This window comes from Python bivittatus, unplaced genomic scaffold (assembly GCF_059951505.1).
Source record: "Python bivittatus isolate LINGU-HERP-01145 unplaced genomic scaffold, Pbiv_v1 ctg000820_np1212, whole genome shotgun sequence".
Lineage (NCBI taxonomy): Eukaryota > Metazoa > Chordata > Lepidosauria > Squamata > Pythonidae > Python > Python bivittatus.
This window is the reverse complement of record NW_028277107.1, coordinates 1350784-1374800: the sequence shown is the minus strand read 5'-3', so window position 1 is coordinate 1374800 and position 24017 is coordinate 1350784. Positions and strand designations below refer to the sequence as shown.

Here is a 24017-nt window from a genome sequence, read left to right as displayed (position 1 = left end):
CAGAACATGTCAAGGATACACCATTAGACTCGCATTCCTTCACAGGACATGTCAAGGAGCTCTGCGATGAAGCATGCAGACTGCTTAAAGCAGGAAAAGGCAGATATAAGCCCAGACAAGACTTAACATAGCAAAGGCCCCAAGGCCCCCAGGCATCCCAGATGCAGAAAACCACAGGTCATCATGGGCACCGTCACATCTATGGGTTGAAAATGTGTAATGTTATTACGGGATGTTACTTATTAAGTGCACATGCTCACGTATGTAACCAATCTTGTAATCTCTGATATTGATCCTGTTTTTCAAAAGATATATTTTCCTTCCAGTCCATCAGACCTGAAGCTGGGGAGCTTGCTTCCCCTCTAAGGTAAAAAAGGTGATTGCAGGAAATGCACAAAGGAAAAGTGTTTCTTCTTAGAATAAAGGTCTGCATTTCAAAGGTTTTCTTTTGCAATTTTTTTTTCTTCCAGCAGCTACAGTTAGGAAAAAGTGATCAGTTTTCTCAGGAAGACGTCGGCAACCTCAGAGGAGCAACAGCTCAGAGAAGGGGGAGGGAGGTACATATTTGCCATATTTCTAAATTTCTGGGCTGCCCCCAGGAGTGCTTTGCATTTCCACTTTGATCAGCAATCTCCTCCTCTGCTTTGCAATGAGAATCCAGCACTGGCCCTCAAGGGGGTCTTCCTGTGTTTTCCCTTTAAACTAAAGGGGTGATGAGGAAACATTTACTAGGTTTCATCTTTTTCCCTCAATATGGATATTATGGACAAAAGGGAAACGATGTCTAGGACAATATTTGGTAGAGCCTCCATGGACTGGTATGGTCTATATGAAAACAAGATAAATATTTTTTAACAACCTTTGGCTCTGGAGGCCATCCAGATACTCTATCAATTCTTGTGTCAATGTCTAGAGGTTGAGTCAGGGCAAATGGACTCCTTTAGCTTTTGTTGAGAGAAAAAGAAAAGAAGTCCAGTTGCCCTGACTCAACCTCCAGACAATTCCACCTGGATGCCTGAGAATCCTTTGTCAATGTATATTCCTTCTCTCCACCTTCTCAAGATCTCATTCTAGGAAATTATTAGGAATGAGAAGGTATTAAAGTCTTTAGCAGTTGAAGTATATAATGATCTTTTCATCGAAGTAGAAATGTGATGAGCAGTCCATGTTCTGCCTCAGGGCTGCTGGCATTCACCCACACCCGTTCACAGCAGGAGGCCCCGCAATCTGAGGGTGCATTTCTAGAGTTATGCTGACCTCCCATGAGTTGTTTTCCCTGTGGCAGTAAGAGTCAGCCTAGCAGCTTCATCTTCCACTGCATGATCAGGGAATTAACCCTAACAAGGCTGAAGGATCCCTATGAAGGTGATCCACTGGGTCTGGGACACGGCCACTCTCTGCCCTGTGAGGCAAAGCCAATCTTTGGTGATCTCTTGGGATATTGGCACTGGGCTTTCACACGGAAGGCCTCCCAAAGCAGCCAGTCCACCTCCTCTCTGGGCACAAATGGTTGAAGGGGAGGAGACCATTATTGGATCAGGCCAACCTGAAGCTCCATCAACGCTTTGTTGACCCCCACCTACTCTTGCCCAATACCAAAACCTCCCCCAGGAGAGAAGCTTTGCACGCTCCATATGAGGAAGTCAGACCGTGATGCTTCCTGCTCATGGTCGCAATGAGGAAGGTGCAGGAGCACACGGAGAGTGCCCAGTGACATCAATGTAAATAAAAAATAACAAACTTGGCCCTACTGGGCATAGATGTACAGGGGGAGGATGCAAAAGGCCCTGGGCACCAAGGGGTGCTTCTCCAGCCAGGCCCAGAGAGACCTGAAGGGAGCCTCACAGCAGGAGAGAGAGCGGCGCAACTGATCCTACACATCATCCCCTCCCCTCCTGTGACAAAGGGACCCCCCTGCCCAGAGGAGAGGAAAGGAAAGGAAAGGGGGAAAGACAATTCAGGGCCACAGGAGCAAAATGTGGGTGAAGGGAGGCACCGGGCGTTTGGGAGCAGGCAAAGTATTCTGCCGTGCCAGAAAAAAATGCTTCGCATCTCCAAATAGAAGAAGATTCCCCTACAAGAGTGGCGAAGGATTGTTCTTTTCTGCAGTGGACTTCAGTAGGAACTCACGAGGAGGATTGCGGTCACCTCAGGAGGAGTCTTCCAAGCTCCTGACTTGGGGCGAGAATCTTCTTAAAGCAAAGGTCCCTGTGCTGGCTGAAAACGCCTGCCTCTTACCCTGCCCGCTGCATTCATTGACATTTCGACTGCCAGACTGCCATTGCTGAACAGCAGTATAAATATTGGTCTCCACCTCTGTGCCTCATGACTGGCAAAGGACATTCCCTGTCTACACAAAGCCACTGAATGACTCTAAGATTGGTGACTATTTTGACTATGTGAGAGGGCGGATGGGAACTCAGCACTCTCTAATAATCAACCAAAACTCTAAATAGGCTTTTATTCTTGATAGGCCATGTGTCTACCGTACATACGATGGGCAGGTAATGCCCCTCAAGTGAAACTCAGGGCATCCTGTAGAGGGCTGGGCATGCTGATTGCAAGAGAGAGCTTGGAGGGGTGGACTGACCAATAGAAGAGAATATCTGTGGCTCAGGGTTCAACTGTGGAGTCCTTGGGGCTCTTTGGGCTTGGTTGTTTTCTTGCAAATGTTTCGTTACCCGGCTAGGTTACATCTTCAGTGCTAGCAAGAAACGTTTCCAAGAAAACAACCAAGCTCAGAGAGCCCCAAGGACTCCCCAGGGGTGGACTGCCCTGTATTCAACCACCTGAGCCATTTTCCTTCTCCCTCCTGGAGACATTTGCTCTTTTAATTTGATTGATAATTCCAAACTGATAGAGGGAAGCATAGAGGATTTCACAACATTGGTTGACAACATTGGCTACAGTCAGGGCTACTTTAATTTCTCACGGCTTACCTCCTGGTTACCAAACATTGCTGGGCTGAAGACAACATTTCTGGGAATTATGGGCTTGGTGGTAATAGAAATATTTGTTTGCCGTTTTGCTCAGGGTTTACGCTCCTGCTTGGGGCATTGTAGGGGATGCTCTTCTGTTCTGAAAGCAAGATCAACACCTTTCCCCAAGGCAGAAACCTCTAAACTTGATGCAGAATGGCCAAAAATATGAATCTGAGTCACAGGATGATGTAAGATCTCTGCTAGTAGTAAAGCTCTTTCCACACTCCGTGCACTTATATGGCTTCTCCCCTGTGTGGATCCTTTTATGGGAAGTAAGATTACCGCTACTAGTAAAGCTCTTTCCACACTTCATGCACTTATATGGCTTGTCACCTGTGTGGATCCTTTTATGATTTATAAGGCATGTATTATTAGAGAAGCTCTTTCCACACTCCATGCATTTATAGGGTTTCTCACCTGTGTGGATCCTTCTATGGGAAGTAAGTTTACTTCTAGTACGAAAGCTCTTTTCACACTCAATGCACTTATATGGTTTCTCCCCTGTGTGGATCCTTTTATGATTTATAAGGCATGTATTATTAGAGAAGCTCTTTCTACACTCCATGCATTTAAATGGCTTCTCCCCTGTGTGGATCCTTTTATGGTAAGTAAGAGTACCGTTTTGATGAAAAGTCTTTCCACACTCCATGCACTTATAAGGCTTCTCCCCTGTGTGGAGATATTTATGAGCAGTAAGGTGTCTGCTTTGAGTAAAGCTCTTTCCACACTCCATGCATTTATGTGGTTTCTCCCCTGAATGGATCCTTTTATGGGGAGTAAGCTGACTCCTAGTAGTAAAGCCCTTTCCACACTCCAGGCACTTATATGGCTTCTCCCCTGTGTGGATTCTTTTATGGGAAATAAGATCACCGTTTTGACAAAAAGCCTTTCCACACTCCAGGCATTTATATGGCTTCTCCCCTGTGTGGGTCCTCTTATGGACAATAAGTTGACTACTTCTCCTGAAGCTCTTTCCACATTCCATGCATTTATATGGCTTCTCCCCTGTGTGGATCCCTTTATGGGAAGTAAGATCACTGTTTTGACAAAAAGCCTTTCCACACTCCACACATTTAAATGGTTTCTCCCCGGTGTGGATCCTTTTATGGGAAGTAAGTTCACTCCTAGTAGTAAAGCTCTTTCCACACTCTATGCACTTATATGGCTTCTCCCCTGCGTGGATCCTTTTATGTGACGTAACTTGTTGGCTTGTTCTGAAAATCTTTCCAGATTCCAAACATTTATATGGTTTTCCCCCTCTGTGGATCCTTTCATGAGATGTAAGGGACCCATCTTCACAGGAAAGAGTGAAAGTCCAATTGTGGTTTTTTCTATTGTCTCTGAAGATAGAATCTTCTCCTTTGGGTTGGGTTGGAGACTGTTCATTTACCACTAATTTGTCTTTTAATAGTCTTACACTTTTTCCAGTATACTTTTCCTTTATTTTTCCTTGTTGGGCAAGAAAGCCTTGCGTCTCAGCATCCATGGAGCTTTCCTGATTCCAACTATTTGACTGGCTTCTCTCATGACTTTCTAGTTGCATCTCCAGTTCCTTGTCCATCCCGCCTCCATGCCTGATCACTTTGAATTTTTCACTGGGATCTTTATTCTTATAGCCATGATCACCTTCAAAGGAAAAGAGAAATGAACATGATAGCAAGGGTGGGGGAAAAGATCAGACTACAGGAGGTTATATGATTTTCCTTCTGAATTTTTGCCAAATTGCAATATCTTGCACATTTGTATCCTTACAATCACATGGTATAGAAATGATAATTTCTATAATCATGAGCCATAAAAGCTTTGAAAACATCTACAGCATCCGGTTTGTTTAGAATCATTCTTATATAGTCAAACCAAACCCAGAGTCAGGGTTGAGTTCAGGAAGAATCTGGGGAAACATCAAGGGAGGCCTTAGGAGAAAACCTAACATTTATCGGAAGGCGGTCAATAACAGGAAAGACCAGTGACAACTAAATCAATTTTGAAATTTGTCCTTTTCTTCCTACCCAAACTGCCTTCCATTTGCTATTCATTTTTCTCTGGCCAAAATCAAATGGTTGCAGAGAAAACAATTCTATAGCTCTTCTATTAACCCTAAACAGCATGTTTGCAATGGAAAAACAGCACCATTTTCCCTTAACCCCAAGGCTCAGGATAGAAATCAAAAGGAAGACAAGTCATTAACCCAACAGCCGGAAGAAATGAGAATCCTTCAGAGGACAGACAGGGAAGCATCTGGGCCCGAAAGGATGAAATCAGTGTGATGGAGCTGAGCATCTCCTCAAGCCAAGGAATGAGTTTCTTACTGATACCTTTAAAAAGAAATGGAAAATTTCACCAGATGAGAAATGGCAGGGGATGCATCTAAGCAGAGAGCCATTGACATCCTTCCTTCCTTCGAGCAGGAGAAGGCCAGATCTTTTCCTTCCCCCCCTCCAAAGAGATGAGCTGATGGCCTCTAACTAGAAAATGTCTTTCGAAACTCTCTGATGGGAGAGAAGCAAACCCTTACCCAGAGAGGCCACGTTCCTATAATTTTCCAGCATGACTTCCCAATGCAGCACTTTTTGGTGAGGATCCAGCAGAGACCGCTCCTCCTCGGAGAAATACACAGCCACCTCCTCGAAGGAGACAAGACCCTCCTGAACAAGAAAAGAACGAACAGAACAGGCCCAGGAGGATTTGCAAGATCTGTCCTATTCGTCACAAATTCCCAAAGCAAAGCTTTGCACTAAGTTAAATGGCAACTCTTGGTCGGATTCCAAGGTTTAGGTGAGAAAATGGAAAGAGCCAACAGCTTTGGACTGAAGAAGTATTTCTGCCAGGCTTGATCCACTTGATTGCTTCTGCAGGCCTTTCAGTGCCATTCAGTGACAGGAACCCCAATTTCCTTCTGGATTGATCCATCAATCAATCAATCCATGTAGCCACCTTCAAAAAACTGTCAGCATCTTGAGAGAACCAACTGGCAGATGGTCTTCAGAAACTCCACCTATCAGTGTCTCCAATCCTTCATGCGTTTGCAGAAGAAAATCGGGGGGCAGGGAGATTCTTTCTAGCATTTCAGCATGGGGCTTATGGTGCCCCAGAAGGACCAATCGTGCCCATGTTCAAAAACTTCATGAAGTGCTGGGAGAGCACAGCCCAGGGATTTGGGTGGGGGGCCAGGAATATCGAGAGGCACACAAGCTGGATTCTTCCCTTCCTCAGACTGCAAGAAAGGTGCTAGTAGTCTGAGCCATTGGCTGAATGGGAGACAAGAAAGTGGAGGCAATTTTCTGGGAAGGACATTTCTCAGCCTTTGCCAAACTGGATTCTCTGGCCTCCAAATCCAGGCACAAATCAGAGGAGTAGAAATTAGTTTGCAAGGCAAAAGGACCTTGATTATATGCTCTTTCAGAACAATTTCTACTTCGAAACTTTTCTAACTGGCCACTTTCATTGCATTTTAATATCCTGGCTCATGTCTTAATCTGATGTGCTTGTATTTCTTATCACTGGTTGGAAACAAGGCTTTTTAAAAATGCCAATGTGCCATTCTGAGTATTTGGTTATTTTTGAGCAGGCTTGCACAATTCCAAAGAATTAAAAAATGAATGAGTCTCTGTTTAGCAGTTTCTATGGCTGTAATAATATTATTCCTATCACTTGAGGAACTTTTTTAAAAAAATGGTTATTTTAAACAAATAGTAGAAAGAGTAAGTAGCAGAAGGTGAGTTAAGTACCGGTCTCAAAAAAAGGTTTCCTAATAAGAATCTTAGGGAGAAATTACAAACCAATTTGTATCCCAACCAAAGATTTCAGAGCAGGCTAAGGTGACTGAGAGCAACCTGAGTCTGCTATTCCACATTCCATGTTGCTCAAGGAGAAGAAAACACCGAAGCCCCCCCAAAAAGGGGGGGGGGGATGGAAGGAGAGAGTGCTGCATTCACCAGCTTGACTTCCTGAAGGAAAGGGAGAATATAATCTAATACACAAATTTCCTCCTTTTACCTGAGCTGGAGGTTCAGCCACTGTTTCAGCTGCACCACAAAGAGCAGACAACTTCGTTCGCGTCTTCCCTGTGAGGGAGAGAGAATTTTAAAGTGCAGAATTAATGAAATAGGAGGAGGCATTCTAGAGAAGAGAAGACATAGAGAAGATGAGACAGCTGGGATCTCTCTGCGGAATGGGAGGGCCTTCGCTTACCTCCTGAGCTGTCCTGACTTTGATTTTCCTGAGAGATCCTCCTGAAAAACGGGTCCTGAGGGGGACTGGAGGGATTCCTCCTTCCCTCAGGATCTCTGATGTCCACAACAAAGGACTTGAAATAGTAGGCAGGAGAAAAGAAGAAGAATTAACAGACATCCCACAACATGAAGTGGATTGTAGTTCTCTGAACACACATTTAAAGCCTCCAGTGTCCATCAGGGAGGCTGGAAAGTGAGAAAGGAACGGCTGTCTCAAATCTATCTTCTAGAATGGATAACGCAACAATGTCCTACAAGAATGAGTGAAACATCTCCACATATTACAAATGCCATAAAACTCTAATCGGGAGGGGTTAAGAATTCAAATGCATTGTTTATTCCATTCAGACCCCTTCTGGGCTCCCAAAATGAAGGTCTCCCACCTGCAACTCAACCTGCTGCTTCTGCTCCTCTGCCTGGCTCAGGAGGAAGCCTTCCACCAGGGCCACCGCCTGGGAGCTGGTCTCTGCTCCACACTCCCGCACCCATCTCTCCATCTGCAGGGGCAGAAGGGCCAGGAACTGCTCCAGAACAACCAGGTCCAGCACCTGCGCCTTTGTGTGCTTTTCTGGTCTCAACCATCGATGACAAAAGTAGTGGAGACAGCTGCAAAGTCCTTGGGGACCCTCAGCCTCCTGGTCTGAACGGGTGGTTTCCTCCTCCAGGATCTTCTGCCCAGTTCTTGCCCAGATGTCCGCACAGCTCCCAGGCTGGACAGCAGAAGGGCCTTCTCCACCTCCCTCACTTGCTAAGGGTTGTGTCTCCATTCTTTCTCTGTCTTGTACCACAACTCCAAAGGGGTCTGAGGAATGTTGTGGCTCTCCAAATGCCTTTTCGTTCATAGGACTGTTCCTCTAGCTGCAGGAATGACCGCAGCAGGCTATTCAGCCCTCTTGGCCCAAGAGAGAATTTTGTTTGTACGCAAGGACCTACAAAAGGCTTCCAGGTTGTGTGTCTGAGATGGGAAAGAAAAGAAATTCCAGGAGTTAGAAAGTGATGGATTTCACCATTGAACAACACTCATCCCCATGGAAGGTGCCATTTTTCTGAGCTGGTATAGGACTGGGGTGGCATTGAGCAGATCAGAACTGAGGGCTGGGCAGCTGATTGGCACACCTGAATCTTCCCTCTTGAGGGTTGCATCCTACTCAGCTGCAAGAGGATGATAACAAGTGGTTATTTGTGTGTTTTTCTGTGTGTGTTGCAAAATAGGGGATTGAAAGGTTTGGCTGTTGTGGGTACTTGGCAGGGAGGGTGCTTTGGGGAGGGGAAGATAAGGTTTTGAGATGTTCAAAAACCACAATTGTGAGACCACCGGCAGACCTAGTTGTCACATAAAAGTTAATTCACGTACTAAAACACACAACCCTAAGGTGGAGATTTCAGAAAACATAGAACATGCTAAGCTCATTATGGGATGGTAGTGTGTAACATGGAACCAAGCACGCTTGCCCGACAATGTGACAAAATGCAAGCGATTCAATTTTTCCTATAGCTACTTCCTCATCCGTGAAATGCAGAACATTTGACAGAAAGCTTCGCTCGAGGCTCCTCTCCTTGGAGAGACGGGACCTCTTTGCCGAAGCGCTTCAACAGAGTTACCAGGAGACTTCCCCTGACTGCTTGGTGTTGCCTGCCAGTAAACAAATCTGGCAGCCTTTGTGGCCAAGAGTCCTGTGTTTATTTGCTTCTGTGTGTGTAGTGTGTGTGTGTGTGGTGCAAAATAGGGGACTGACTTCCATCAAGGACTTGGAATGCCCAATAAATGCATCTCGGAGCATTTCCTGTTTTTTTCTCAGAAGGAAGGGTTGGCTTTTTAAAAACCCGTATCTACATTTCCCTTCAAGCGGGATTCACACAACATGCCAAACCCCAAACAGGTTAACAAACCCCCAAAGTCCAGTTCAGATACAATGAAATGCCAGCGAAATGATCCTGGCTCGGGATGCTCCATTTCCCTTTCTCCAGGGTTGGCTTTTAAGAGCCAAGTCACACCAGGACACCCAGGCGGGTTCAGACAACCTGCCCGAAGCCCAAACAGACCCCCCAACCGCAGGGGCTGCATTCACACAAAGCACAGGGCTTGCAGGAACTGTAAGGTCCGCTGGCCTGGATTCTATAATTTCCAATGAGATTCCAGACAGAGGTTCTTCCAAAGCAAATACAGCTTTTATTTCTGGCCAGAAGCAAAGCAGGGTGGACCACTCTCTGTCCGGCTGGCAGAGAAAAGACAGAGAACAGCCACACCTAGAACAGTTTGCAACAGCTTTTATCCCTTTTTGTCATCAGGAAACATCTAGGAGGAGGGACACACACACACACCCGTGTGCCCGCCTTCCAAGGCTGTCAAAGCATTAGCTTAAGCAGCATAAACCAATCGTTAAGTTATTAGTTCTCATTTGCTACCGGGGGTCATAAAGGATTGCTAAGTTTTTGGCTGAGAAAACTAACTTACTGCAGAGGATGTGGTTACATAATGTGGTTAAAGAACAATAGGTGCAAAGGTTCATGCATGCTCAGGAAATGCGTCCAGGAGCTTGAAAGCAAGACATTAGTTTAACTACATCTTTGCATTTCCTTTTCTACCTCTGCAAAGTGTTAAAAATGTCCCTTCACAATCAGCAGAAGCTTGAGGTACAGAAGCAAAATAAGCAGTTAGTCTAACCATTCCTTACAGAACGAGGCTTAAGAGGCTTTCCTGGTTCACTCACCCTCCTAAGACACGTTGAACTGCAGAGGATCCAGCCCCATTTCCGCCTCATCAGCGCATGGTGAGAATGCAGGCACAATCTGGGGCACCTCCTTCCTTGCAGGGCTTTTCTTCTTCCCTGCTGGGGATTTGCAACAACGCAAACTCTCCTTCCTCCCCCAGGGCCTCCTCTGGGTCTCTTCCCTGCAAGACTTCCCTGCAGCCTTTTACCGCCTGCAAAGCTCAAAGTGTTAAAGAGAGAGAGCGCAGCTTCCTAGAGAGGCAAGAAGTAGTGATGTCACTCCTTTCCCACCTTCCTCTGAAAAGCCACCTGTGGCCATCACCCTCCAGTGGCCCAATGATGAAGCGCATGTTGTCGCCTCTCTTTGCAGAGGGAGCCCCCTGGTGGATGCTGTGTGCAATGCAGCACCTCATGCAAAGAGGGGAGAAAGGGGGTTATTTCCATCGGGTCAGGAGGAAGGGGGCTGTGCTGTCCCCCTGATCAGGAAGCCTTCTCCATCCAGCTGCTTTCAACAACTGTAGAACGTCTCCAAGCTTCCATTTTTAAGAGAGGTTCTGGAGAACTTTGCATCCTCATTTAGAGGGAGGAAATGTTGCAGACAGGAAATGGAATTCAGCATTTTTCCTACTTAAGAGAGTAAAAATAATCCTGTCTTGATTCTGTATCCCATAAAAGAGGTCAGTGGGAAACTCTGACAGGCTTTCAAGATTCTGTCCTTGTGCCCCAGAACAACATCGCAGAGCTCCCATAGGCTTTGTGGTCTCCAATTCCTGACCTGGCTCGCCTGAAAGGGCTGACGCTCAGTTTCCAGCCGGGATACAGGATAGGGATTGCATTGGTTGCACTTATGGATGACTTATGGAGAGACCAGGATTGGGGGAGTGCAGTCCTCTTGAAACCTTATGAAAAAGGGCTCTTAGTTTCCATCATATTCACGTCTTTACCTTTGAAAACCAAAGGGATAACACAGGCACGGACGTTCATGGATCTTCACACATTTCTCTCATTCAGACATCCTGGGTAGAGGCATAAAGAAAAGGGGGGCGGGGATGCCCTGAACTCTGACTAGCATCCAATAACTCATCAGGAAGATACATTTCCCCCAATAATAAGGAGGATCCAAAACCTATGCCAATTTCAACCCATCATTTGTTACTTGCTGTATCTCTCTGTAAGGAACATGTATAAAATTGTCTTCTTTGGGTGTGGGAGGGATCTTCTCTGCCTTAAGGGGGGGCCCCAACTGGCTCTATTGGCAAACTTTAAATCAAACTTTAAAATCTCAGCTGGTACTTTCGTGTCTGATCTTCTGCTGGACTGAATCCTAATTGGGGAGAGTCAGAAACTCTCAAATTGTCAGAGTCTGCACACTCAATCCCAAAGTTCAGTAAATCCTCTGGAGACCAAAAGTTCCATCAGAGATTTCTTTATTCAGGAGAAGCATACAGCATCATAGTTTGTTGAGTCTAATTCTACATAGCAAAGCCTTGTCCTTTTAAGTCCAACTTCCCCCCCTCCTTAGTTTCTCTTTCCCGCTTTCAGCTCTTTGCGCCTTGCACCAGTTCTCACACCTCCTGGCCTTGGATGTCTGCTTCAAGATAGAGATAACAGCACCTGGCCTCCTCTTCCCCCCTTTTATGGCAGGTCAAGCAAACGGGTTAGAATAACATTCCCAGCATAGCACTAACGAGCCTCAAACGAACCATGTTTGCTAGGGGAGAGCGCTGTGCACCATGGGGCAGCCTTGGGGGGGACGGCAGGAGGGAGGAAATACTGTGGGCAGGAGGCACGTTCGCACCAGAGTGAAGAGAAACGGCAGGGGGCGGCTGTTGGGTCAAGTGGGTATTGCAGTGTGTATTGCGCTGATTGGATTCGGAAAGTGGAATGTCTGCGGTTTTGCGGTTAATTAGTGGCGCTCCGGGGTGGTAAAAAAGGTGAGATTGTGAGCCAAGCCCTCTTAGGAGGGGGAGGACAGATAGGGGGTATAAAAAAAGCTGTCAGACCTTGTTTCGGGGTTCCTCCATTGCTGCGGGAGGGACCCACCTTTCCAAACATGCCCAATAAAAAAAAAATTCTGTCTACTGGACAACCAAACCCATGTCTGTCGTTTTCTGACACCCCCTTCTAGGTTTCTATTCCCGCTTACAACTCTTCGTGCCTTGCCCCGGTTCTCACACCTCCTGGCCTTGGATGTCTGTTTCAAGATAGAGATAACGGCACCTGGCCTCCTCTTCCCCCCTTTTATGGCAGGTCAAGCAAACGGTTTAGAATAACATTCCCACTATTTCACTATTGATCTATGGTTAGCAATAAAAGCAAAATGAATAAAAACAATTGAAGGTTCTGGTTTGCGTAGATCCTGACATGCCGCCCTCCAACAGAACGAATGTTCCTACATTCGGAAGAAAATCTGGAAAAGAAGATAGAGATATTACAATGATCATTAATATGGTTACTTAGGTTTGTCAGGGTATTTTGAGTGAAAGCGAGCAAGTAGTTTAGGATTTTGGTTTTGGTTACAGAAATGGGGTCTCTTCCGGGATATTGTTAAGTGTCCGGGGGTCCTGAAAGGGCGGAGGCCCTTTGGGCCTGGTGACTCCTAAGGGACCCACAAAGGGAAGATCTGACGATTCCTGACTGGGAATTACCCTCGAGGTGCGCCAGAAAGGTGAGTACAATTCAGTGCTCTGGGTGGTCCGGTTCAAAGGAACGGGGTGTGTGTCCATAATTTTGCCTCCCGGGGGCAACCAGGACTGCTCAGCAAACGGGGTATAGATGCCCCAATTTTGGCACGAGGTCTGAGACCAGCGACTGCCAGAGTTGAAAGCCAGTGTGCTCCGTTCACCAGGAGTGTGTCCCACCTCGCTGCGAGTGACGGTGTGTGTGTGTGAGTGAAAGCAAGCCGGACCGGCAGAGAAAAACCTAGCGCTAGATGTACAAAAGACTTCTGGTATGGGTAGTTGTGCCAGTAAGCCACACCCTCACAGGGGGACACCCCTTGGGTGTGTAATTAAAAATTGGCGAGCTCTGGGAGATTCCCGGCCCGGGATGACGAAAGAAAAATTAATTTATCTTTGAACTGAAGGGCATTATTTTAGTACACAATTTTATATTCTATATATATTTTATAGAGATATAGATATGTTTCACATAATGTATAACTATACCTGTAAGAGTGCACTCTATTCTAAAGGGTTAACTTACTTTATAAAGAGCACACCATTCTCCTACCCCATCTCCCTTAAAAGCAATTAACCAGAGGCCTGTAGCCATAAATTAATTCCGTACCAGGCTGGTGTTAGGCCGATGTCCGGGGAGAAAGGTTTGGGATTCCAAAGGATAGATAAGAAGGAAAAAAAGTTAAACTTAGATTCAACTTTCAGGGACTACCTCAACCCCTCCTTAGACCATCCCCAAAACCCCATGTATGGATATAGGGGAATGTATCACCTGCATACATTAATGGATGTCTATAAAACTCTGATGTTTGCTTTGTGAGGTGTGATTCCTTCAACATTCCTTTCTAATGGGTGTTGATTGGAGTCACCCACCTGTGTCTTGATCAATATACATCTGTTATCTTAAAGAAGCCTCGTCTCAAGTCTCTTTATTTGGCTTTATTGGAACTTGGGAAATAAAAGGTGCCATACAGAACAAAGATTGGCCATCTCAAAAGGAAATTTTCCCTCTGTGGCCGGAGGAGGGAAGTCTGGAGGCAGAGAACATTTGGGCGCTGATTGATTGGTGCAGAGTAACTCCAGGCAAAATGCTTTGCCTCAATAATGATGAATCCAGAACGCTACCCCAGTGATGGGACTGTGCTAATAGTTCAGCAGAAACCTCTGAAACTCCATAATCCATATGGGGATGCAAGCTCTGAGGAGCCAAAAAGGATCCTTTATGGGTCTCTTGAAAGCATTTTGCCAGCATTCCCCACAATCCCGACTGCACCCCAGAAGCTCAGGCTGCTTTAATGGCCCAACAATGGGACAGAGCTGGGGCAAGAGGAGAGCCAAGTGCCTCAGACATGGGGGGTCAACAGTCTCCTCCTCCTCCCCCCCAATGTGACACAGTTACCAGTCAGGGAGACCAGGAAGGGGGGGGGGTTCTTCCAGTCGTATGGACAAGGAAGATTTTCCATCACCCCCAGAAGATTTCACTTTCTCCAGGGAGGAAATAGCTATGAAGGAGGGAGGAGAAGGAGAGCAAGGACCAGGGGCTAGATCTCCGGCAGTCACCAGAAGTAAAACGGCGCTTAAGGAAAAGGAGGGACAGGAGGAGGAGGGGGATGAGAGGGGGGCAAGGATGCTCCCTTTGAAAGAACAGGTGGTGGTGAGACCTAATGGTGAAACCACTGAAGCCGATGTATAGGTACCCTTTTCCATGGCAGACCTCTTTAATTGGAAAACTCATACTCCCCCATACTCTAATGACCTGGAACGGATGACCCAATGGTTTGAGGGGATAATGCTCTCTCATCAACCCACTTGGAGCGATGTAATGCACCCATTCCATGTTCTCTTGACAGAGGCAGAGAGAACCTTAATTTGGCAGGCTGCCAAAATGTATGGGAAAGATAAACGGAAGGCTGAGGATAATCAAACTTATGTACCTGTAGAAGACATACTGAGAGACCCCAAGCCAGTTTGGGATCAGGGCCAGACTGGAGAACACCAAAGGTTTTTGTCCCACTTCCGTGAGTGCATTCTTGAGGGGCTCCGAAAGGGCTTCCCAAAACAGCTGGCTAGCCACAAGGTTGATGAGGCCTCTCAGAAAGCAGATGGAAATCCAGCCGATTATCTCGGACGCATTATGCGAGCCTACCGGCAATATACAGATCTAGACCCAGAGAGTGAAGGGGCAAAAGCCATGCTTAATTCTGTACTCATTCAAAATTCAACCCCTGATATTAACAGAAAACGGAATAAGATGGATGGGGCTCTAACTGCCCCTATGCATACTTTAGTAGAAGTGGCATCTTCTGAAAAATCTTTAACCACAGACCTCGGGAGGAACAAAAGAAATGGGCAAAAGACAAGAGAGCCCTCCTCACTGCCTTGCGGCCATTGACATAGAGGCCGAAAGAGGGAGAGGGGGAGGCAGGGGCCGAGGAGGAAGGCCCTCCCCAAGAACAGATCAGTGTAGGATCTGCAAAAATAGAATAGAATAGAATAGAATAGAATAGAATAGAATAGAATAGAATAGAATAGAATAGAATAGAATAGAATAGAATAGAAATCTTTATTGTCATTGTACTACTTGTACAACGAAATTAAATGCCACCCCAGTGCAGCTTTAAAAATATAAAAATATAAAAACCATAGAAGACATAAAACACGTAACACACATAAAACACATATAACACAACCTTCACATTCCATATTGCACAACCCCTGATGCTGCATTAATACTGACTATACGATAGAATTCAGTACAGTTGCAGCTCTAAGATAGAAGCTATTCTTCAGCCGATTCGTCCTTGTTTTCATTATCCTGTACCGTCTGCCAGATGGTCATAGTTCAAGAAAAGAATGTCCCGGGTGGGATGGGTCCTTAAGAATCTCTTGAGCTTTCTTAAGGCAGCGGGAGCTCTAAAGTTCTTCCAAAGAGGGGAGAGGGCAACCAGTGATCCTCTGGGCAGTGGCGGTAACGCTCTGGAGCGCTTTCCTATCTGCCACTGTGCAGTTAGCAAACCATACACAGGTGCAGTGGGTCAAAATGCTCTCTCTAGTACAGCGGTAGAAGGTCACCAGCAGTTTTTCATTCAGTTGTTGCTTCCTGAGAAGTCTCAGGTGGTATAATCTCTGCTGGGCCCTCTTAACCAGTGCTGCAATATGAGCACCCCAGGTCAGGTCCTCCTTTATGGTGACACCCAGAAACCTGAAACTGGCCACCCGCTCCACTCGGTCTCCACTGATAACCAGGGGCTGGACATCTAATCTATTCCTTCTATAGTCCACTGTAAGCTCCTTGGTCTTATTGATATTAAGAGCCAAATTATTAGACAGGGCACTGGGGTAGAGACCACCCGGAAAAAGGAAGAGGCACCCAGCTAGCCCTTAGAACTGAGGACAGCGCCTGACGCGGTGCCGGGGTCTTTGCTGTACCCCCTGTGGACCCCGTGGTGGAATTGATGGTGGGGGAACAGCCAGCTCAATTGTTAATAGACACCGGTGCCACATAGTCTGTTTTGACGGAAATCTCCCAAACAAAACCCACTTTATCAACGGCAAAAGGGAAAACAGTAGTTGATGCCTCGAGGAAAACGGAAAGCGTGGCCTTGATGGAGTCTGTGCCCATAGAAGTAAATGGGAAAAGGCTGGAGCATCAGTTCCTTTATATGGACAAATGCCCGGCCAGTCTTTTGGGGCAAGACTTATTGATGAAATTACAAGCAAAGATTGAGTTCTCTGATGATGGTTGTACTGTCCAATTTGGGAATCCAGAGGCACGCAATTTTACTTTAACACTTAAAAGCCAGCCGTGCTCAAATGGATTAGATGAAATCATAGATCAGGTTGTCCCCTGGATGTGGGCAGAGGGATTTCCAGGACGGGCGAAGAGAGCCACCCCAGTAAAAGTACAGTTGAAACCTGGGAGAGGCCCCGTAAGAATAAAACAATATCCCTTGAAATTGGAAACAAGGAAAGGTCTTCAGGAGATATTGAAATCTCTTATTGCGACAAATTGAGTGGCACCCTGTGAATCAGAATTTAATGCACCTATCATGGCAATCCCTAAGAAGGAAGGAAAATACCACTTGGTTCTGGACCTCAGGATCATTAAGGAGTTAACACAAGACATCACCCCTGTGGTTCCTAATCCATACACGTTAGTGACCCTTATTCCAGGGACCCATGAATATTTTTCATGCCTGGATCTTAAGGATGCATTCTTTACCATTCCACTTAATGAGTCATCCTGGAAGATTTTTGCCTTTAGGTGGGAAGCAATTCCTGGTTGTGAGGGACTCCCTTCTGGAAGGTATTCCTGGCGATGCCTCCCACAGGGGTGGAAGAATTCACCCACCCTCTTTGGAGAAGCTTTAAGCGCCATCCTTCGGGATTGGACTCCACCGACAGAGTGCCGAGTGATTCAGTAGGTTGATGATATTTTGCTATCTACCTTGGACAGAGATTCGTGCAAACTGGCCACGGTAAGTCTCTTAAACTTCTTGTGGCATGAAGGATTCAACGTTTCAAAAAGCAAGGCACAGATTGCACTGACTGAGATGGTTTATTTGGGATTTGCACTTTCCAAAGGACAGCGACAATTAAGCCGGGAACGAAAGGAAACCGTTTGCCGGGTGGGGCTACCAGACACAAAGAGGCAGTGGAGAACTTTCTTGGGAATGACGGGGTTTTGTAGACTCTGGATCCCAAATTATTCCATAATTGCAAAACCTCTATATGAGGCTTTGACCTGGTGAACGGGTCGAGGCAACTCCTAAAATGAAACGGGCTTTCAAAGTACTGAAAGAAAAGCTTCTTTCGGCGCCTGCCTTAGGCTTACCCGACCCAGGAAAACCATATGAACTGTTTGTGCATGAGAGGGACGGAATGGCCCTTGGGGTCCTCACTCGGCGGATTGGGAGCTGGTGGAGGCCGGTTGCCTCTCTCTCGAAGCAACTGGACCAGGTGGCGAAAGGCTGGCCGAGGTGCCTTCGAGTGGGGGCAGCCACCATATTATTCTCTAAGGAGGCGGGGAAATTTACCCTTGGGGCCCCAATTACACTTCATGTGCCTGACGCCGTCACAATGGTGTTGGAGCAGAAAGGGGGTCTGTGGATTTCAAACGCCCAGTTAGGGCAAGATCAGGCAGCCTTCCTGGATAGCCCAGAGTTACGATTGGTAACCAGTAATTGTCTTGAAACCTTATGAAAAAGGGCTCTCAGGTTCTCTCATCTTTTTCCTTACATTTGGGGAGTCAAGGGATGGCAAGGAAACTAATGTTCTTGAACCTTCACACATTCCTCTCATTTCTGTTATTGTTGAAAGACATAGGGCAGACATCCTGTCTCCTTAAGTGTCAAGGCCATAAAGATATGGGGGGAACTGACCCCAATTTATAGCCTCCAGAATACCCTTCAGCTGCTCTGGAGAGGCCTCTGCACTCCAGGAAACCATAAGTATCAGAAGACCAAAGGGGGTGCCCTGAACTTTGACTGGCAACCAATGGGTCATCGAGGAGATAGGTTCCCCCAATAATAAGGAGGATCCCAAATTTATGCCAATTGTAGCCAATCAATTTGTTAATTGCTGTATCTCTGTGTAAGAAACGTGTATAAAATCTTCTTCTTTGAGTGCGATTGGGGTATTCCTCTGCCTTAAGGGGAGAGCCCAGCTGACTCTATTGGCTTACTTTCAATAAAACTTTAAAATCTCAGCTGGTACTTTCATGTCTGATCTTCTGCCGGACTGAATCCTAATTGGGGAGAGTCAGAAACTCTCAAATTTGGATAACAAATTCACCCAGGCGGCACCTGATCATTTGTCCGGAGGGTGCTGTCCCTGACTCTGCCCGCTTCGACATTGGTAGTAAAAGGAGTTTTGGTTTTGAGCCCAACAGTTGCTGGAACCTGAGACTTCAGAGTTGGTAATTGCCCTTTTTTGCGTCTTGTGCCCAGTGAATGTGTGAGTGTGAGATTCTCTCTTTATGTTTCAATCCACGCTGGTGACCAGGGCTGTGGGTCTAAAAATTCAGTTCCAGCCACCCCCAAACTTCTGCAAGTCCTTCTTGGCAAAGACGGGGAAGTCCTAGAAAGCAAGGGGGGCTGACAAGACCCACGTGCCTCAACCGGCCTGCTTGTCTTGTCCCTCTCTCAGTCCAGAAGCAGGGAGTGAGGAGGAGGGCCAGGAGTTCACTGGGAAGTCTCCGGGTGTAAAGGATACGCCTAACACCTTGGGCGACATGCGTGTCATCAGTTGGGGAGCAGCCCAAGGTCTCCGGACCTCCCCCCTGGAAAGATGCCCCTCGCCTGGGATGGGGGTTATTACCCGTACAGGCAGGGACGAGGAAGAGTTATACACAAGGTTTGTGTGTGGGATGGGCTCAGATGACCGACACAGCTGCTAGACCAATTTGGCCTGCAATGGGGATCTTTGACTGCGCCATATTAAAATCTCTGCGATCGAAACTAAGACCTTCCCATCTTCCCTGTTGGTTCTGCTGGGCAGGACTTTCTAATCCCGAGTGTAACTTTTAATTCCTCCACTAATTAGGTAAGTTCTTGTGTGTGCCTCCTGCTCATTTCTACTCCCAACTTTTTATATATGTGTGTGTGTGTGTGTGGGTTCCCCTTTCCCTCAGCTCTCTGTAAATAGGGAAATGGGATTTCTTTTCAAGGGATGTCCTTAGACCTTGGGACCTTCCCCCCTAACCCTGGGTTTCCCAAAGTCTCAGCCCGTATAGTGGTTAGAATTATTTCTTCCCTGTTCGTTGCTGAGCCGGGATCAAAGAGACAACAGGCAGTTGCATGAAATTCAGCTTTTAATTCTTCACCCAAAAGCCAGAGCGGTGACGGCAGGTTGATAGGTGGGCGGCCGCGCCTGACCCCCCACCTTGGCACAATGGAGGCTTTTCATTCGGCCCCTACTTCAGAATCCCATCCCTTCCTCAGCCCCCCGTGTCCCACCTCAGCACCATTCCGTACTAGGAACTTCCTTCCTTCTTTCCTTCTGTTGGAAGAAAAGTTTATCTTACCAGGTCTGTTTCTGAGCCAGGAGTAAAGACACTGACAAATTGCATGAAGCTGGTGTGGGTCTTCCGGGCTGTGTGGCCGTGGTCTTGAAGTTTTGTTTCCTCACGTTTCGCCAGCACCTGTGACCGGCATCTTCAGAGTGCAGGAGCACAGACAGGAGCAGTTCTCTCTGTGCCCAGGGCGATGTGACCCTTTTGTGGGTATTTATAGAGATCTGGGGGGGGGGGGAAGGGGGGGATTGGGTGTGTGTGTGGGGGGGTTGAGTTACTGAGTGGCTGCTTGTTTTGGTGTCAGCATCTGTGTGTATCTTCCTGGGGATTAGGCAGGATTTTTTATTCTATTGAATTGTTAATGAGGAGCTGCTGGGAGTGATTAGCAAGGAAACAAAACTTCAAGAACACGGCCAAACAGCCCGGAAGACCCACACCAGCCATCGTATGCCGGCCGTGAAAGCCTTCGACAATACATTGAATTGCATGAAGTTAGGAGATTTATTCTTCACCCAAGAGCGGCCGCGCAGGACCCCCGCCATACAGCATATTATATACCTTTCATTACATTCATGATCCTCTGATCCAATCAAAGTCAGTTACCTTGATTCATACTCCTCCCCTTACCCAGGACCCCTTTCCCTGATGCTGAATAAGGTTCTTCCTTTCTGTATGTAAACTAATTTCTATCACCTTGAGTGTTAACAGCCATATGTAAACTACCCTTTATCACTCTGATTGTTCACCAGGCACCGTCCTGATTTACATCCCTAAGAAACGAGGTCAGGACTGCTTATCTTTCTTTGTGAGGGGTCATCTTGAACAGGGAAAGACTATTAGGTCAAAACAGTTTATCTGCTTACATGAATTGTTTTCCAGTCAGGAAGAGACAAACCATGAGAGCAATTAACACATCCTTGAAACATTGGGAAGTGTTGGGTGTCACATCCTCAAGAATGCAACCTTTTGATAATCTAAAGTAAGGCCAATCACTGTGAGATCAACCATGCATACAGAAAAGGGAATATTGGCAGGTAAAGGTAAATGTTTAAACATCTGAATGTCTAAAATAACTGAAAATGTCTATATAACTAAAAATGTCTATATGTCCCAACCTTCTAACCCACCCTTCCTTCCTTCCTTCCTTCCTTCCTTCCTTCCTTCCTTCCTTCCTTCCTTCCTTCCTTCCTTCCTTCCTTCCTTCCTTCCTTCCTTCCTTCCTTCCCTCCTTCCCCGGCCCCTCGACCCTTAACGAAGCACCTTTTCCCCAGGAAAATGGTCCTTGGAATGGAGACCTTACCTTGTCTCTATGGGGACAGATTCGGATGTCTCAAAGTTAGTAAAAAGGCCTCCAAGCTTACAAAATTAAGGGAGGAAACAGGATTCAGAAATCCTTAATGAAAGCCTAAATGCCTCAACACTAAATATAAGTGCATATACTGTATATGTGTGTGTAAATACTAAATATGAAATATATGTGTATGCAATATATAAAAACTTCCATCATAGCTAATACTCTAGCTCAAAATGTAAGGCTGCTCTTTTCCTTAACTCTGCCCTTTTGATTTTTGTCTTCATCACTTTTTCATTTCTCTTCTTGAGGCAGTGTGCTGCTGTACGGTTTGGAAAGCCAATTCACAACATGAAGCAAAGCCATAAATATATGAGCCATTGGGGTGATGTGGGGGTAGGAAAACTAACCGTGTTCCCGCCCTCCAACAGATCTGGGATTCTGGGCCTTTTCATAGAGCTCTGGGTCAGAGGAGAGGAAATCTCCTCTCCGTGGAAAGGCCCAGGAGAGCTCCAGTGGTCAGGAAGTGTTCAAAAGGAAATGTAACCAACACAACATGCCAAATCCGAAACAGGTTAAGAAACCCCCAAAGTCCAGTTCAGATACAGTGAAATTCCAGTTAAATGAGCCTGGCTTGAGATGCTCCATTTCCCTTTCTCCAGGGTTGGCTTTTAAGAGCCAAGTCATATCGCAACACCCAGGCGGGTTCAGACAACATGCCCTAAACCCAAACACATCCCCCAAGCACAGGGGCCGCATTCACACAAAGCACAGGGCTTGCAGGAAGGAAGCTTAAGAGGCTGTCCTGGTTCACTCACCCTCCTAAGATGCATTGAACTGCAGAGGATCCAGCCCTATTTCAGCCTCATCAGTGCATGGTGAGAATGCAGACACAATCTCGAGCACCTCCTGCCTTGCAAGGCTTTTCTTCTTTCCTGCTGGAGATTTGCAATGCAAACTCTCCCCCCCTCCAAGGTTTTTCCCAGGAAATGGGGTGTGAAGGGCTCCCCCAGATCCCACCCTCTTTCCTGGGGATCCTGGATTTGTTCCTGGGAGCAGCACGGCTAGTCTGGAGCTCTGCTTCCCCCCTGCCTGTTGTCAGGTTCGGTCAGCACGACGCTGCAGGGAAGCACGGGGCTGCAGGGAAGCTCGCAACCAGACCACGCGGAATCCACCGGCGGTAGCTAGCGGGGAAAAGAGGAACCGAAAGCGCCGCTAATTAACGAGCCACCTGCGGCCAGCTAAACAGGAAAACCACAGCGGAAGCTTTTAACTATGAACTGATAACGGCGCGAGCATGCAAGGAACGGGGCCGCAGGGCAGCGAAACAAGATCGCAACGCAGCACAGAACCCGCGGGTCTGCACGTAGCAGGGAGGGACCAACCCAGCCGGAGGGGGACTGGCAATCAAGGACAATGGACTCTGACCGACCCTGCCATCATGAACGATCAGGGGGGACATTGGGGGGCCTAATAGCCCACAGCCGCAACGCGATCACGAGGCGGGAAAAAGCGCGGGAAGGGGGGAATATAACAAGTGATGCAATTGTACCAAGCCAGTCCTGGCTCTGCTTGTGACTACTACGTTACGCATGAGTAAACCTTCTTTGTGAACCACACGTGTCACGAGAGTTTCTCTGTCGAACGGGGCAAATCTTACACCTGTTACATGCATGGAAAGGGTTTGCAGGGGAACATAGGATTTAGGCTCTCCCACCCCAGGACTCAGAACATTGAACCCCCATGAGGACTTTGGCTGCCTCTCTCCTTTCTCCAGCCAGGGAACCCTCTGCCTCCCTTTGCACAGGAAGAGGGCCATGCTCACCCAGGGCCTCCTCTGAATTTCTTCCCTGCAAGACTTTCCTGCAGCCTTTTTAACCCTCTGTGAAGCTCAAATGGTTAGAGAGAGCGTGCGCAGCTTCCTAGATACTCAACTCATAGTGATGTCACTCTTTTTCCCAACCTCTTCTGGAAAGCCACCTGTGGCCGTCGCCCTCCAATGGCCCAATGCTGAAGCACATGTTGCTCCCCTCTCTTTGCAGAGGGAGCCCCCTGGTGGATTCTGTGTGCAGCGCAGTGCCTCATGAAAAGAGGGGAGAAAGGGTGATATTTCCATGGGGTCAGGAGGAAGGGGGCTGTGATTAGGAGGCCTTCTCCATCCAGCTGCTTTCGACAACTGTAGAACATCTCCAAGGTTCCATTTTTAAGAGAGGTTCTGTAGAAAGTTGCCTCCCGGGTAGAGGGAGCAGATGGTGCAAAGTACCAGACAGGAAATGGAATTCGCAATTTTTCTTACCTAAGAGATTAAAAATAATCCTGTCTTGATTCTGTATCCCATAAAAGAGGTCTGTTGGAAACTCTGACAGGCTTTCAAGATTCTGTTTTTGTGCCCCACAACAATCTTGCAGAGCTCCAGTAGGCTTTGTGGTGTCCAATGTCAGGTTCAGCCAGCACGGGGCTTCGGGGAAGCTCGCAGCCAGACCACGCGGAATCCACCGGCGGTAGCTAGCGGGGAAAAGAGGAACTGAAAGCGCCGCTAATTAACGGGCCACCTGCGCCCAGCCAAACAGGAAAACCACAGCGGAAGCTTTTAACTATAAACTGATAATGGCGCGAGCCAGCAATGAACGGGGCCGCAGGCAGCGAAACAAGATCGCAACGCAGCACAGAACCCATGGGCTTGCACGTAACGGGGAGGAACCAACCCAGCCGGAGGGGGACTGGCAATCAAGGACAATAGACCCTGACCGATCCTGCCATCATGAACAATCAAGGGGGATTATTGGGGGCCCATAATCCGCAGCTGCAACGTGATCGCAGGGCGGGAAAAAAGCGCGGGAAGGGGGGAATATAACAAGTGATGCAATTGTACCAAGCCAGTCCTGGCTTTGCTTGTGACTACTACGTTACGCATGAGTAAACCTTCTTTGTGAACCACACGTGTCACGAGAGTTTCTCTGTCGAACGGGGCAAACCTTACATCCAATTCCTGACCTGGCTTGCCTGAATGGGCTGATGCTCAGTTTCCGGCCGGGATAAAGGATGGAAATTGCATTGGTTGCACTTATGGATGACTTATGGAAACCCTCCTTGATCTTTCAGAGGCTTTCAG

General features: G+C 47.1%; 2 protein-coding genes across 3 annotated transcripts in view; both read right to left on the bottom strand.

Moving 5' to 3' along the window:
• Positions 1-2447: 2447 nt before the first annotated feature.
• Positions 2448-24017, bottom strand: part of LOC148214039 (uncharacterized) — a 136595-nt gene continuing 115025 nt past the window's right edge. Inside the window, 1 exon segment of the mRNA XM_088128879.1 lies at positions 2448-4274. Within this exon segment, the coding sequence (XP_087985005.1) occupies positions 3091-4274 (1184 nt within the window). The 3' untranslated portion in view covers positions 2448-3090.
• Positions 4468-10160, bottom strand: LOC112543176 (zinc finger protein 213-like). 2 transcript variants are annotated; one of them, XM_088128924.1, is made up of 7 exons: positions 9925-10160; positions 7597-8168; positions 7173-7287; positions 6978-7045; positions 5497-5626; positions 5170-5296; positions 4468-4607 (listed from the first exon to the last, which is right to left on the bottom strand). In XM_088128924.1, the coding sequence occupies exons 2-7, from the start codon at positions 8053-8055 to the stop codon at positions 4604-4606; spliced, it is 903 nt and encodes a 300-aa protein (XP_087985050.1). In that variant the 5' UTR covers positions 8056-8168; positions 9925-10160; the 3' UTR covers positions 4468-4603. The 2 variants fall into 2 exon arrangements, with proteins under 2 accessions (XP_087985050.1, XP_087985049.1); XM_088128923.1 differs by having other exon boundaries at positions 4556-5296.

Coding starts and splice junctions, on each gene's coding strand:
- LOC112543176 (XM_088128923.1), bottom strand. CDS start 8,055: ATGAACGAAAAGGCATTTGGAGAGCCACAACATTCCTCAGACCCCTTT. Junction 7,046..7,172: donor AAGTCAGGACAGCTCAGGAG/GTAAGCGAAGGC, acceptor TCTCCCTCACAG/GGAAGACGCGAACGAAGTTG. Junction 5,297..5,496: donor TAGGAACGTGGCCTCTCTGG/GTAAGGGTTTGC, acceptor TTCTTTTTAAAG/GTATCAGTAAGAAACTCATT.